At 38.7% G+C, this 16,757-nt stretch overlaps 2 protein-coding genes across 2 annotated transcripts; one reads left to right on the top strand and one right to left on the bottom strand.

Moving 5' to 3' along the window:
- Positions 1 to 6,929: 6,929 nt before the first annotated feature.
- On the bottom strand, positions 6,930 to 10,280 carry nek12 (NIMA-related kinase 12). Its single transcript, XM_051419218.1, has 2 exons — positions 9,048 to 10,280; positions 6,930 to 7,216 (listed from the first exon to the last, which is right to left on the bottom strand). The coding sequence occupies exons 1-2, from the start codon at positions 10,153 to 10,155 to the stop codon at positions 7,020 to 7,022; spliced, it is 1,305 nt and encodes a 434-aa protein (XP_051275178.1). The 5' UTR covers positions 10,156 to 10,280; the 3' UTR covers positions 6,930 to 7,019.
- A 1,060-nt stretch (positions 10,281 to 11,340) lies between these two features.
- On the top strand, positions 11,341 to 16,121 carry pin4 (protein (peptidylprolyl cis/trans isomerase) NIMA-interacting, 4 (parvulin)). Its single transcript, XM_051419230.1, has 4 exons — positions 11,341 to 11,494; positions 11,722 to 11,789; positions 14,667 to 14,786; positions 15,742 to 16,121. Exons 1-4 carry the CDS (start codon positions 11,458 to 11,460, stop codon positions 15,898 to 15,900), a joined length of 384 nt encoding a protein of 127 aa, XP_051275190.1. The 5' UTR covers positions 11,341 to 11,457; the 3' UTR covers positions 15,901 to 16,121.
- Positions 16,122 to 16,757: the final 636 nt, after the last annotated feature.

Raw genomic sequence — 16,757 nt, 5'->3', positions numbered from 1 at the left:
ATGTAAACTCACTTTTATTTACTCACTACGACTTTTTCACCATTTCAAAGCTTTTAATGTTGCATTGTTTTTTTAACAGTGAGTACTCTGTGTTCATGTAATATCAACACATTGTCATTGACCTCAATGAGCTGTTAACATCGCTGTATTCTAAACTTTATTTCACTACTTGGAGGTGATCTAATTATGTCAATGCTGTGAGGTCTTACTGCAAATATAATAAATGTGCCACAGCTTATGGATAAGAGCTACACAGTAACCAGTAAAAAGGATTTTGGTCTGCTCCTGCAACTTTTAGAAATGAACTGGTATGTCATTGAACATGGGGAGAAAAAAAATAACATGTTCTTAGAGTATAAGGAAGTACTTTCTTAAAGAGTGAGAGAAACTGAGATGGGCATCCCTTCTCCTTTTTTCATCCCCACTTTCCGAAAATTTCTCACACTTCAGTTTCTGTGGTCAGAAAATATAGTTACTACAGTGTAATGACTAAGTGTGGGTCATTTCAAAGTTTCTGTTTTTTTCCCCTATGTCCAGGGCATTGGTTAAAGTGATGATTCATATGTAAGTAAGTGGGTGATGGAGATCCCCAACCTTGGCCTGCCGTGGCACGTACAGTTTAATTTGTGTTAGCACAGTTTCACGGGGAAACTCCTTTGAAGTTTAAATATTCAGTGTATCAGTTTTATTTGAAGGAGCGGTGTGTAGGATTTGATTCAATTATATTCACATATTCTATTTGTATATAATTATAACAAAAGTTATGTCAGGACACCTCTCAAATACAGTAGGTCTAGACTATAATCCTTATAAAATTGTTTACATAGAGCCAACAGTTCCCACCTTGAACAAGCACTTTGTGACAGACCCCGGCTGTAGGTGGTTGATCTTCTGCCTCAACCGCTTGGGGAGGAAGAGGGAGGCTTAATGGGGGTGGGGGAGAGACACAGATGCAGAGCAATAAAAAAAATAGCGACAGTCACAATTATAATACTTTAAAGATGACTAATAATAATAATGATGATGATGCAAATTGCAACTACTTGAACATTGTGGCGTCTGTATTTGACGACCTGAGAATGAGAACAAGGTGTGAAGTGTGTAGGAACGCAAAAGGCCCTGTCTAACTGTCCCTTCTGGGCTACTGTAGAAAGATGATCTACGTGAAAAGGCGACCAACGGTGTCTGTAGATAAAAACTCAACTTCTAAGGTAAAAAAAAAACAACAATTCCTATATTGAGGTGAATACTAATGAAATCATAGCTATGAATATTACATCAATTTCTGCCACTAGATCCTCCTAAATGTTACACACTGGACCTTTAAGTGGATATATTTAACAAGCTTTATTTTTTTAATGTACAGAAGGAATTGACACTTCCTGTAAGAATATCTGTTGTTTATAGACGTAAATATATATATTATTTTTATTATTTTATATATATATATTTGCACAACCATCTTTACATTAATGTTCCATCATTCATAAAAACATTAGGAGAATCACAATAGTGCAATATCCAAATCACTGAAGGTAAAATCATTTAATTAAGAAAAGCATTAAACTGAACCAGCTCTGCAGAGATGCCCATGGCCGACACATCTTGTTCTCCAAATGTTTCTTTGGTGCAGACCCCAACAAATGTCACATCATCATATATATATATATATATATTTTTTTTTTTTTTTGTAGCAGAGGTGGATCATTGTTTATCAAGTCACAAGTAAGCCTCAAGTCTTTGCCCACCGAAGTTCTAAACTTTGAGTTTTTAGTTCTAAGTCGTCACCAAATATGACGCCATATAACAACAGAACGAATTAAGCAAAATTGTCAGGTCTTACCTTTTCCTACTGGTGCTCAATAATGTCACATTAGTTCTTCATGGTTCTCTCCTGCAGCTCGATTGGATGCTGTCGGATTGGTTGGAAAAACAAAGTGGATCTGGGGAATAAAGTATCGACTTGCTGCGCATTAATGATGAAATGATTTGTGGCATACTTTTAAAATGGCATACTTCACATAGGATTCCAGTGGCGTTGTTTCACTCAACCTGGAAACAAAGATTAGCTGCTCTGGCTTGAGTATTGTACAGCTTGTACAATATCTGAGATAGAATAACCATAATCAATGTTTTGCAAACCAGTGAATGACACTATGACGACAGGCAACAGCTGTAGGAGGGATTGTCATGAAATTGTGAAATTGAATGTCCCCCCTCAGACTGAATTGTAAAAACTTTGCTGAGCCGTGAATCCTTTGGCGCCATCAAAAGGTCCAATTTCTTGTTTAGGTTTATGATGTGATGGTTAGCATGTTAGCATTATCATTGTGAAGGAATTAATGTTAGCATTTAGCTCCAGTCCAGCCTCACAGACTTGCTCGCCTGGCTGGAGATTTGTTGGACTCCAATATTTATGAATAACTACTTTATTCTTATTATTTTTATAATTGCCACACAGATACACTAATGCATGAGATAATGTTGTCAGAAACAAGTTTTAGCTTGCACTGCTTAGTAACTTGAGTGATTTGTCACTCTCTAATGATACCAAACACAAAAATTTCCAGGATTTAATCAGAGGTATGGCTAACCACTTAAACTGGTGATACACACGAGATGATGACTAAAAATGTAATAAGACTTCCAAATAAAAATGAGAAGTTATACCCTTGTGGGAGTCATACATTAAGTGAAGTATCCAAACATTCAAAGTACCATGACTTGACCAAAAGTTGGGCCTTTCTAGTGCCAAACCTTGAGAGAATAATGTTACATTGGACTGAAAAATGAGTTCGGATACGTTGATTTGAGTGCTGCTGTGATGAACGGAGCAACAGAAACAGCAGGTTTTTTATTATTATTTATTTATTATTTATCAATCAAATTTCTAAAAATATAAAAAAAATAATCTACTAAATGCATTTCTCCTAAATGTTACACATCAGCAACTTTATGACTCATGCGGTTGCAGCATTTTGCAGTTCTCATCATGGAAGTCCATGTGGCGCTTGTCTTTAACACCATCAGTGGATGAAAGAACCCATGTGTCAGTGTGCAGGTGTCAGTTTGAGGAGAACTGAGGGGAACGTCGGTGCTCTTCGTTGCACAGCAGGGGAATCTTTGCGATCTTTGAGGGGAATTAGCGGCAGAAAAATTGCATAATGTTATTCCTGAGGTCCAAAAATTACTCACTCAAATATGAAAGCGCTGAATTGAATTACAGCACTGAATTTTGCCTTAATAGTGATGTTGAGCTTCTAAGTGCTGATTAGGGGGTTGTAACTCCACTCATAGACCTGATACAGCTGATCGGAGCCTGTTCAAAAGTATCAATCAAGTAAAGCCAGGAGTTTTGACTAAATCCTTCAACTCTCCAGTGTTGATAATCATATAACACAGACGGCTCTTCAAACCTCTTAACCCCTTCAATAATCCATTAATGGTGATTGTGACACTGATAATAACACTGATCAATCACTTACAGCTTCACAATCTGATCACTGATGATGCACAGTATGTGGCTGGACTTTCTGCTCATATGGGGGAGGGGGGGGAGATTCATCAGGTTTGCCTTTGTGTGTGTCAGAGACAAAAGGAAAGGGTAGCAGTATTAGCTCATGGAAAAATGAATGTCTGTCTGTGTGTGTTTGATTTCTCGTAGTGTCTATTACTATGGCAAGTAAGTGTAATGCAAGTGGGTGAACCTGAGACTGCTGACTGTGAGTGCAGGAAAAACTTTGGTCAACTAGTGAGAGATTGTGTGTTGATAAATCTTACATTTCCGTTGAGACAACATTTAACCTTGAGCTTGGTACATTCAAATCTTAACTTCACCCATCATTACTGAATTTTTAAGATATACCTGAAAGTGCTGGACCGCAAATGTGAAAAAAGAATTCCTGTAAAGTCTGCTTCACACCTTACTTGTTTTCTGTGTTACAAACTGTTGACGATAATGTCACTTAGAAGGTAAGTTTAGGGTAACAGCAGTAAAGGATGAACAGTTTAATAATGGAGGAGAGTTAAACTTTATTTAAGTTTATTTAATATATTACATAAGCAATGATACAGAACGCGGTGTCCTTTTACCGGCAATGGGAGGCTGCTGAGTTATTGTTTTCTATATCGGGGCATTATGGTGTATATCATTATGCAGGAATCATGGCCCCCCTTCCATAGACAAAGACAAATTCATGATTTAAAGCTTGCATGTTTGTTCAGTTTCACCACTGGTTAGTTGGTTTCACTCAAGGTAGGATGAAGCAAAAGTACTGTATGAGGAGTTCATTTTTTACGTGGCCAGGAAACACAGGAACAGGAAAATGTGACAGATCCTAGTGGACTGTAGGTTTACTTTGATCAAGTAGTTTATTTAGGTAAAAAATTAGCTCCAGTCGATACATAAAGTACAGTTGATATTAAACGAGTGTGAAAATTCTGTGAATCACTCACCAGATTCTTCCGGCACCAGTGCTGCTATTTGACGCGTACAGCAGTGGCATCAAGATAGAAATACATCAGCTTGTAGCTTGAGGGTAACAGTATAACTACGTGTGAAAATAAATGGTCAAAGTTCAGGTACATGTAGGCACTGCAAGCACGGCTCTGCACGCAGGAAAGGAGAACTCAGCTTTCTCAGTCAATATAGCACGAACTGAGGAATGTATTACTTCGTTTGACTACATTTACCATCGACGTCGATTGAACGTTCACATTAAACATGAAAAATGTTCTCTTTAATTACAGGGAGAGACAGCAACATCATAGTGAACACATGGGTATAGTATGCTAACCTGCTAACAAAAGTAATAGTAGTCTGTCACCAGGATTAGGAAAAAAACAGAGTTAGTTCAGTTGTAATACAGACATACAATCTATAGTGTTTGCACAGAAGACCAGACTACTGGCCTTGGTGGTCTGTGCTCTCAGAGAGCCCTTCTCTTTCATTAATACATTCAGTTCAAATTAACATATTGGCTGTATTCAACATGAGCTCTAATCCATATTACCAAAACAGGAACTGAGAGCATCTAACGTGCTTCACAGTAGGCCAATTCTTTTTTTTTAATGGGGTGGCAAAGTCATGACCTCTGCCTTAGATTGTTTAGTGCTCGTTGCCTTCATGGGTTAGGTTCAGGCATAAGGAGTGAGATGGGTTAGGGTTAGGGTTAGTTTGTCAGGGTAAGCCAATCAGAAAACAAAAAGGGATTCAGACTAGAGTCTTGATTTAAATATTTCTGTTTGATACATTACAAGTGTAAAAATGTAAATGTTTCAGTCCACATTGGACTTTCCTCAGTACAAAATTAACCATGATGCGTTACCTTATATATGGGTTACTCTACAGATACGCCTAGACAATGGTATAACTCCCAGACCCGCGATTGAAAGCAAAAAGCACTGGAATTTGAAAGGAAATGGTTCCACCAAGCTGGAAGAATCTCATTTAGTCTGGTGAGATAGTCTTGAAACATATAAGCCCTCCTTAATGACAGAGCAGCCTATTATTCATCATTAACAGGCTGTATATTTGCCTTTTCCCTCGTGTTTTCTTGTGTTTCCCCCTCCCTTGTGTCTCCTGTTTATTGTAGGTGTGGTTTTCCCTTCTGTCCTCCAGCTCTGCTCCACATACCTTTCTTTTCACCTGCCTTCAATCAACTCATCCACCCCACAGTATATCTACCCCAGTGCTCCATCTACTGTCATCACCTGTCCGTCTGTGTCCATCTGCCAAACAGCCTGTTTTAGATTACTCCTCACCTCTCTGCCTGCCTGTCAGCCTGCCATATTCAGTAAGCCATCTCATCACCAGCACACCTTCTGGAAATAAAAGCACTTAACTTCACCAAACTCTGAGTCTGTCTTTGCATTTGGGTCCACACCTTCATCCACTATAACAAAGTCAGGCTGCCTTAGAGTCACAGCTCTATTGAGCCTTGTATTCCTAAAGCCCTCAGTAGCAACAAGTTTCTTTAATGATAAAATTATACTTATTAGAGACTAAATTCATCACTTTCTGCCCTCAACAAGTACTGATTTATCTTAAAATACCACAGCTGTGAAACCAGATATATATTTAGACCGTCACCGCCTAATTTAAGGCCAGGGCTGGCCAAAATGGGCCCAAAGTTCCCCTGCCATAAGGTTTGATTTGACCCACCAGATATTTCTAGAAATTTTTTTTAAAAAATACAATATGAATAAGAGTTCATACTATTTAAATTTTTCTGTGGTAAAAATGTTCTTTAGGATACTTAATTTTTATAATGTAATATAAAGGGCAGGTTAACGCTTAACACTTAGCATCTTAATAATGCAATAAAAGGTGTTTGCTTTTAGTCTGTGGCCCACATTTAAATGTCAGTCTTGGCACCCCTGATCTAAGCCAACAACCTGTCTCATAGACTCAATCTCAACTAGACTGCTTAAAGAAGTCTTACCTTTAGTTAGCACTTCTAGATATGAACAATCTGTCCTTATTGTTGGGCTACAGTCCTTTTTAAAGTAGCTGTAAATAAACCTCCTCTTAGGGGATTTAGGCAGCTCAATCCATATCTAACCTCCTTCTTACTGCACCATTTATTTGAGCCAAACCTGTTGTACTACTACAATGAATAGATGTTCTTAGTAAGTGCAATTAGTATTTGTGTTTCAGTTTCTAAATACGTTTCCTACTATGGTTTTGTGTAACTTATTAGGTGTTATCATCTTTGTGGCGAACTTCATTGACCACACACTTCCGTTGAAGGTATGGATGAATGCACATTTATGCTTTTATCTCATTTTGAGATAATTTTCCTGATTCATTTCAAATATTGTGACATTATCTCGCAGTAAAACAAAGCTCTATTATGTATTTTGGTGTGTAGTAAATGTACTGTAATACGTCCAGCTTTAGCAATTACATAAAACACTTAACAAACAAGACACTTGAAATATATTTTAATGTTCAAGCTTCTACGGCCCCTCTATTTCACATCTATTGCAATATAAGGTTCTTAAGGGTGGTTTTTTTTTTAGCCCTTTTCCTTCAATGCTTTCACAGTGATCGTCAATCCTCCAGCATCACAGAGCTGAAATTCCTCCTCCAGTGCGTCATCATATGGCTGCTGAGAAGCGCCTGTGTCACCCTCGTATTCTTCTTCCACCTCGGCTTCCTCAAAGTCATCCGGATACTCAACTTGTTCTGAGACATCAGAAGCCTCTGGGAATACTGTAAGAGACAAATAATGTGCTGAGCAATTTGTTTTGATTTTGCTTGTATATATCCATCATGAAGCAACTTAAGAAGCTCATATTGAAAATTGACCAAAAGCTCATCGAAAGGCAAACCACAAGTTAATAAAAGAAGCTACTGACAACACATGTGGCCTGTGTATAATATGTCCCATTGGTGGCGATGGCTTATAGCTCAGTGTCTCTCTGAATGATTGAACTGAACATAATTTGATGGAAAGAACTTCATCTACAATAGGCCCGCACCAGAGGGGCTCTCTTCAAACAGCTTGTTTGTCAGTCCAAAAAGATAGGCAGATATTTGATTTACAGTCATATAAAGAGGAAAAAACACTAAATCCTCACATTTGAGAAGCTGAAATCAGTGAACGTTGATCATCTCTGCTTTATAAATGACTTAAACTCTCAATAAATAAAATAAAATTTTGTTCAAATGTTTTTGACAAATTGCAGTAATCTACACTAATGTTTTAATGGCATACACATCTCAGACTTTCAGTGATTGAGTACTTCTTTACAGTTTCATGACCACAACATCAAACTGTTCAGTTTTGGTGCTTGTAGGAAAATTCAAATCTCAAATTGTTCAGAGCAACAATATTAAACAAGTCCTTAAAAGGAGCAGTGTGTAGGATTTACTGGCATCTAGTTGTGAAGTCACAGATTGCGACTAACTCTTTAACATGGCAGACTCCATGAAAGGCAACCCGCGGCATCTGTAGATCTGTGATTATACACTAATAAAAACATACCTATGAATATTGACTTCCAATTCAATAGATCCTCCTAAATGTCACACACTGGACCTTTAAGATTTGGTTAAAAAGCAAGAATTACTCTCAAGGTAAAATATTTTGAGGCGTCCAACATTTAAATTCTGAGACAATTTTTCATAGTCTCGCAGCCAGTTGCAAGTCCTGTACTCCAGTACATTTCTGGGGTAGTTGAACTTGAATATTCCCACTTAATTCTATATTTCCGAGACCAATATTGTGCTTTTTACTGCACTACAATCACCTTAGGATCACCGTAGGATAACCTTTTAAAACGCCCGATTGAACCTTTTTGGCTGGTGACCTCTTACAAAAAAGCAGTGGTGGAGGAATTATAAAGATCCTTCGTAAAGGTTGTAAAGGTAATTTGTGCATTGAATGTGTTACTTAAACATTTAAGTGTAATTATAGCTATTGTATGTAACTATTATGTTATATCATTAGATTATTATTAGTGATGCATTAACGTCTAAGTAGCATTTTACTGATTTGAGGCAAAGCTTAACTATTTTGTATTGCGACTGTAACTAATGATTATTGTCATTATATATTTATCTTCTAATTATTTTCTCTGTTAATTGATTCAACTGATTGTTTGGTTTGTAAAATTTGTCCAACCAAACCTCAGAATTATTAAAAAATGAATTCAAATTATTAAAATAATTGTAAGGAAAAAGCAGCACATCTTTTGAGAAGCTGTTTTTGTATTAAAAAAGTTCCAGTGTGTGACATTTAGGAGGATCTATTGGCAGATATGGAATATAATATTGATATGTACATTTGAATATAGAATATAGTGTTTTTGTGACCTTAGAATGACCTTTTATATCCACGGACACTGCTTCGACTTCTGATTATCTCAAAAACAATATCAGTTTTTGTGTTCAAACCACTACATAGCAGAGTTGTAAACACTTTGTTTTGTTCTATATCTGCCAATAGATCCTCCTAAATGTTACACACTGGATCTTTGAGTAGGATTTTGAAGGAAGGTCTTCCTCAGTGGCCTAAGTACTTCTACTTCAGGAACATTACCAACAGACTCAGCAGAGTCGCTCCTCATTGGGGGCCCCGAGTGTTCACTGTGATCCTCAAGAGAGGACAAACTTCCATCTTCATCAAAGTCTTCAGGATAGTGGCAGTCGCAGTGGATTTCTCCTCCAGCACACAAAGCATCACAACCTTCCTCCTCCACATCACTGGAACTGGCCTCCATATTGAGGTCTTTCTCTTCCCATGAGTGGGACTGACTGTCTGTGTGTTTTCCTCCTATATTAATGTCACAGCTCTCGTCTTTAGATTCAATCACGGGAGCACAGTCAGCCTCTGTGCGTTTGAGAGACTCTAGGTGTTCTTGCACATACGCACTGCTAAGTATACAAGCAGCACTTGGCCTGTTTTCTGGGTTGAGGCAGAGCATCGTTTGGATCAAAGACGAGACGCTGTCAGAGTAGGTGTTGGCCACAGGATCGTACTCTCCTTTGGTGATCTTGTAGAACAAACTCAGGAGGTTTGTGGCTGCAAACGGAGGTTTGAGAGCACAGAGCTCGTACAGCAGGCAGCCGAGAGCCCAGATATCAGACTTGGAGCTGTAGGGGACATCCTGGCAAAGCTCAGGACTGAGGTAACTGGGTGTCCCAACACACGTGGAGGCCATATCGGCTGTGTTCGTCATCACTCTGGATATCCCAAAGTCCCCTAACTTCACTACGCCTTGCTTGGTCAGCAGTACATTGGAGGTTTTGATGTCCCTGTGTAGTATTTTAGCCGCGTGTATGTAATTCACAGCCACGACAACCTGCGCAAACCACCCCATCACGGTGCCCTCTGAGAAGAGCTCACCTGGTTTCCTCTCTTTAACTCTGTCATCTAGTGTCCCACCATCGCAGTAGTTCATCACAATGTAAATAAATCCATCATCAGAGTTCACAAAGGCGTCGCTGCACTTCACTATGTGAGGGTGCTGCAGCTTCCTGATGATGTCAGCCTCTTGGAGGATTGCCCTGTGGGTTTTTGTTGCCCTTGTGTTCTCCACTTTTACCCTCTTCACTGCGTGCAGGCTCTTACGCTCCACATGCCTCATCAGGAACACGTCTGCTGCTCCTCCCCTGCCCAGACACAAAACCTGCTCGTACTTCTCCATATTTTGTTTTGAGGCGACAGGAAAGGGGAAAAAAAGAAGAGGGAGGGGGGTCTTTGTTTTTTTTTTTTTTTTCTGCGGACGAGTGGAAACAGAGTCGTGGTAAAGGAGGCACTTCAACACAACGTACCGTCAATAGACGTCACGGTCCGTTTGTGTTTAGCGTCGTTGCCGTGGTAACCGCCTTCTTTCTGACGCCGTGAGATTGGATTGGATACCGTCAGCAGGTGAACCTGTAATGCTTAAAACTATCTAGAGTTACACATAAGAACAGAAAAATATGTGTTTTATCTTATTATAACTCCCTTTTTATACAAAGCTTCATTGTGGACTTTTTTTTGTGTAGGCTATGTATGTTTGTGCTTAATTTATAATATATATGTACATTTATCCTGTATAGTAGAAAGACAGTGTTTTTTTTTTCTACTTACCTTAATATTTCCCTTTTTATTACCTCCCATATTGCATATTTAATTCACTTGCTGGCAATTATAGCGTAATATAGTTTTCAAACTGGGGTCCGGGGACCAACAGGGGTCCTTGAGTGTGTTGTAGGGGGTCCCCAGCAAAAGGAGCAATGTTATATTTTAATATTTTGGAAGCTGGAACAACAAAGGATGACGTTTTACTTTTAATTTATAATCATCCTATTTTGTTTGACTATTAAGACTCATATTTGAAACCTTGTAGTGACCCAGGTTCGATCATTGATTGACTATGAAGACTTTATTATACAAAATTACACAGAGGGGATTCCTTTAAGACAAAATCCTCTTGAATTAGGGATCTGTGGACTAATCTTCATCTATTATGGGGGATCTTTGACATGAAAAAGTTAGGGAACCCCTGACCTATATGCTTTATTATCATTCTGCATGACCATGTCTCATTTCAGTAACTTTCTTTTTACTACGACTAGGCCTAACAAAAAAGCCTTTTATCTAAATTGAAGGTGCATGTTGCTGCTAAATAAATAACTGTCCCTGTTAAATTATACCTTATATAGTTACCTATTTATAATATGATAAAGATCGACATAAGATAATATATTTAAAATGTAACATATTTAAATCAAAGTGCATATTCTGTACCATCATTTGAGACTGCACCCTCTGGTTCAATACACTGGGTGGCGCTATGGACATTAACTGGGTCCAATCTGCCAATAACAAAGCTAAAGAAAAAGAAAAAGGAGCTGTCTGCGCAGGTTACTGCGCATGTTAATCACAACATAGTATGAGCGCATGCTACTGCAGGTTTCATCCTCTTCATTAGTGCTTGATTTTCTTTATACATTAATCTGAAATGCCACCAAAGGGCAAAGGTGGCAAAGGTGGTAAAGGTTGGTGGTCCTTTATCTAATGTTGTTAATGTGGTATGAACTGTTAGCCTTAAGTTAGCCACATTTACTAGCCTTGTAGCATAAAACTGTGAACACTTCAATGTGATGTAGGTTTAACTTTATCACATTGCTCGCTGCAGTGTTGTTGTATGTTGGGGTTGTTGTTTTTTCTCCATTAATATTGTGTTGAACGTGTTGTCATGGTGCTGAATCTCGATACTGTGTAGGAGCTGCTTCAGGAAGTGCAGACGCAGACAAGAAAGAAAAAGCACCAAAGGGAGGAACTGCTGTGAAGGTAAGGTTAATTACATTGTTATCCAGAGCTGCATGCAAAAAGTCAAATGCGACATTACAGGGGGATTTTACCAAGAGGTGACTGCTCCTCCCACAGAACCACTTTTGGATGAGTTGGCTGGAAGGAAATGTGTGGTTGAGCCGGCACCATATTATGCACTATATATATATATATATATATATATATATATATATATATATATGTGTGTATATATATATATATATATCATGGAAAAAATTATGAGACCACCCTTGTTTCTTCAGTTTCTTGTTCATTTTAATGCCTGGTACAACTAAAGGTACATTTGTTTGGACAAATGTAATGATAACAACAAAAAGAGCTCATAAGAGTTTAATTTAAGAGCTGATATCTAGCTATTTTCCATGGTTTTCTTGATAATAACCAAAATCACTTAAGTTCTTACATCAATAGCTGTGGCATTGTACTGCCATAAACGGTGCTTTTAGGCATTCAAGGTTTTCTTTTCTCTGTTTTAGTCATATGATACACACAGGAGTTAGTACTTGATTGCATAACCATTGTTTTTGATGACTGCAGCCATGCATCTTGGCATGCTCTCCACCAGCTTCTGACATTGTTCTGCTGTCACAGCAGCCCATTCCTGTTGCAAAAATTCAAACAAATTTGCTTTGTTTTTGGGCTTGTGGTTCTCCATTTTGAGTTTTATGAAGTTCAACTGGATTTAGATCTGGTGATTGAGCAGGCCATGGCATGGTTCAAATGTTCTGGTTCTCCATCCAGGCTTTAACTGACCTTGTCGTGTGGGAAGGGGCATTGTCTTGTTGGAAAATCCAGTCATTCGAGGCAGGAAAGAGTTTATCAGCTGATGGAAGAAGACTGTTTTCAAGAGTAGCCCTGAACGTGACCTGGTTCATTCGCCCTTCACACAGTTGCATTTGCCCTGTTCCACCCATACTCAAACAACCCCAGATCATCACCGATCCACCCCCATGTTTTACTGTAGGGGCAAGACAGTCTGGTCTGTAGGCTTCTCCAGGCTTCCTCCTAACCAGTAAGTTGACTGGAGTGGGCATCAACTCAAAATTGGATTGATCACTGAAGAGAACCTTAGCCCAATCGTCAACAGTCCAATCGTTGTGTTCCCTAGCAAAGAGTAACCAGGCGTTCCTCTACCTTTTGTTGATGAAGGGCTTCTTCTGTGCCCTGTGTGACTTCAGACCAGCTTCAAGAAGTTGGTTTCGAACTGTCCTTGCTGAACAAGTTACATTTCTCGACAGTGCCCACTCATTTTTAAAGTCCCTGGAGGTCTGACGATGATTCCTGACACAGGAACGGATGAGTGCACGGTCATCTCGTGGGGTAGAAAGACGTTTCCTGCCTCGAACAGCTAGCAATTTGGTAGTACCATGTTCGGCTTGCTTTTTCTTGGTGTAATGTACGGCTGTCTTGGAGATCTTGGCTACCTGTCTCTCAGTCATGCCAATTTCCAGCAGTGCGAAGATGGCTGCCTTTGTGGCTTCACATAATTCTTTTTTTTAGGCATTATGTGAGAGCTGACAACTTCTGAGTTGTGCTACGGCTTGAATGTAAGCAGGAAACCACTCTAGGCCTTTGCATGTGCTTATGACATGAAATATATCCTGGGAATACAATTAAGCTTAAGCATGTCAAATAGGACATAAAGTATTATGGAATCAGCTGCATTTTATGTCGTGTTCATTTCATTCTTCTGGTAATATACCTTTAGTGGTACCAGGCATTAAAATGAACAAGAAATTGAAGAAAACAAGGCTCTAATAATTTATTTCCATGACCGTGTATATATATATATATATATATATATATATATATATATATATATATAGAGAGAGAGAGAGAGAGAGAGAGAGAGAGAGAGAGAGAGAGAGAGAGATTTTACATTTTTGTCACTAGATATCTTCAGAAATTGTTGGCCTTTTTCTCGTTGATGGTGTCTCCTGATATGTGGTAAACATTATTTTAAACTGGCAATGATGGGAAGATAAATATTAATTTTGTCACAGTTTGTTCTGAGGAAATATTTCAACGCCTCCCTCTGAGAGTCAGACCCCCCCTCTCCCTCTCAGTTTTGCACATTTGAAAGTGTGACTTTAAACTGTACATTTTAAACCTTTTTATATTCTTAATTCTTAATATATTCTTAATTAATATTCTTAATATTCCAAATATATTGTATGTCCTATTCTGTTTTTTTCTATTACATAGAGAGTATATGTAACAAAAGTAATTTATTAAAGTAAAGATTATTAAAGTATTTCTGATTCTGATTATTAGTTGTAGTGTTTTTGATCTTTGTATGAAGCACTTTGGTGCTCTATAAATAAATCTGAATTACTTTTATTGGCCAGGTATGTGTGCAAATACAAGGAATCTGACTCCGGTTTACGTTGCTCTCAATGTACAAACGCAGACTAACAGCGTAAATAACCAGAACAAGTTCAATAAAAGAGACATAGACTTATATGTGCAGTTATATACAGGTATACATATCTATAAACAAACATTTATAAACAGTAGACATAGTGCAATGATGCAGAGTGCAAAGGATGGTGAAATGAATATTTTCCGTGCAGGTATCTTTATGAACCTGGGGTAGGTGGATATGACCGAGACTACTGTAGATAAAGGTTATTATTATCATTATCTGTAAGCTATTACTTGAGCAACATCAGCTTTGTATCACAGAGAATGTGCACCGTAACTTTCATACATGAGCTACTACCTATATGCTTTATCTGTATTTGCTAAGCACAGTGTCTACAGTGACTTTAAGTAGTCATAAGTTGAATCCCAGCAATTGTTAATCCCTGAAAGTTTAACTGTGCCTTTCACGATCTGTGTTTTTCTTCCCTCCAGGTTCGACATATCCTCTGTGAAAAACATGGAAAATGCATGGAGGCAATGGAGAAACTGAAGGCTGGAGTCCGTTTCAGTGAAGTAGCATCACAATACAGTGAAGACAAAGCTAGACAAGGAGTAAGAGCATGCACTCATAATTAATTGCTCAGTTTTTAAATCCCCTGTTGATACTGATTGTGTTTGCTATTTTATTGATTGATTTAAATTATCCCATAATATTAACTGTACTAACTGTGACGGCCCTCTGTATTTTGCCTGTCGTAGTGTAATGTTGAATATGATGTACAAGGTTCATTTTATTTATCATCCTACAAAACAGTGCTCTCATTGAGGCCTTATATTGAGTTTTTGTGGGGGGGGTGCTTTCCAGACTGATGAATTATAATGTTTTCCTCCCCCATTACTTACAGAAATTTGGTTGATGTAAGATAAGATGTTCCTTTACTGATCCACATAATATAATAAGAGTTTGTCTTTCACCAACTCACTATACGTTATTCACACCTACACCCCACCAGACACCTACACTAGTGTGTTCTCAGCTACTGGGAAACTACTGACAGGAAACTACTCACGACTGTAGCTCAGGCCGTAGGGACTCGGCTTGGTAACCGCAGGGTGGTTAGTTCAAGTCCAGCATAAACACCACAGTACAAAGTGTGGACTGGTAGCTGGAGAGGTGCCAGTTTACTTCCTTGAGCAAGGCACCACACCACTAACTGCTCGTGTGTGTGTGCGTGTGTGCGCGTGTGTGCGCGTGTGTGCGCGTGTGTGTGTGTGTGTGTGTGTGTGTGTGAGAGAACTGTATAAAGGACAGCACATAAATACTTGGCTTGTTGGAATCATGACAGTGCAACAAAGCTTTTTACCTTACATACACCTTTGATGTCATTTCGCCTGAAGCCATAACTGTCCACCTCGTTGACCAAAGTTGTCAAAATATCTCAGTTGCTAATTTAAATACAGTGAACTTTTGAACCCTGTTTGTCTTTGTTGCTCATGTTCAGTCACTTGTCTGCCCACATTAGCCGCATACTGCATGTTTTCTTAATGGCAGTTGTGTTCATAACAGGGTGATCTGGGGTGGATGACGCGAGGTTCGATGGTCGGACCTTTCCAGGAGGCAGCTTTCGCCCTACCCATCAGTTCCATGGATAAACCTGTGTACACAGACCCTCCTGTCAAGACAAAGTTTGGGTACCACATAATTATGGTAGAGGGGAAAAAGTGACGTGGCTCAACGCTTGAAATGACAAATCCCACCGTGTGCTATCTTGTAAAACTGATTATCTCCTTTTGGTTAAATGCACACTGCCTTACTGACAGTTCAACCTGAGGGGAAGTATTCTTAACTTTTACATTCACATAATTCACCAGATTCTCTGATAAAGTGTGTGGGAATCAAATCACAAATGGACTAAATAAATGCATTTTCATTGAAGTAGTACAAAATGCGTAAGGTTTGCTTTTGTGTGTATGACAGAGTGACAGAGAAAGACGTGTTGGCCTCACTCCAAAACACTTTCAGTAAAGGAGGTGATACCTCTGTTTCCCCTAATTTCCAGACTTCCAGATTCTTTTGAATCAGAATCACTTTTATTGGCCAGGTATGTGTAGTAGTAAGTAAGAGTAATTTGACTCAGGTTTTATGTTGCTCTCAATGTACAAACAGACGTAACAGCGTAAATAAACAGTTCAATAAAAAAAGACATGGACTTATATGTGCAATTATACATAGCTATAAACAAGCATTTGTAGACTGTAGGCAGTAGTGCAATGGTACAGAGTGCAAAGGATGCTGAAATAAATATTTTACATGCAGGTATCTTCTATCTGCACAGCATAGGTAGATGTATTTGAATATAATTTATTTTTTTTTAAAAATAAATGGAAAATAAGTAATAAATGGTTTAATTAAGAGTTGTAGGGTTATTGTACTGGGCAGTTAACTGTTGGTCAGAGTGATGGCTTGTGGGTAGAAACTGTGCCTCGGTCTCTTTGTTTTGGCGTACAGTGCTCTGTAGCGCCTACCAGAGGGGAGGAGGTGGAACAGGTTGTGTCCAGGGTGAGATGGATCTGCAGTGATGT

The sequence above is a fragment of the Dicentrarchus labrax genome, unplaced genomic scaffold (assembly GCF_905237075.1).
Source record: "Dicentrarchus labrax unplaced genomic scaffold, dlabrax2021, whole genome shotgun sequence".
Taxonomy (NCBI): domain Eukaryota; kingdom Metazoa; phylum Chordata; class Actinopteri; family Moronidae; genus Dicentrarchus; species Dicentrarchus labrax.
Note: the sequence above shows the minus strand (reverse complement) of the source record. Positions and strands in the feature narration are given on the sequence as shown.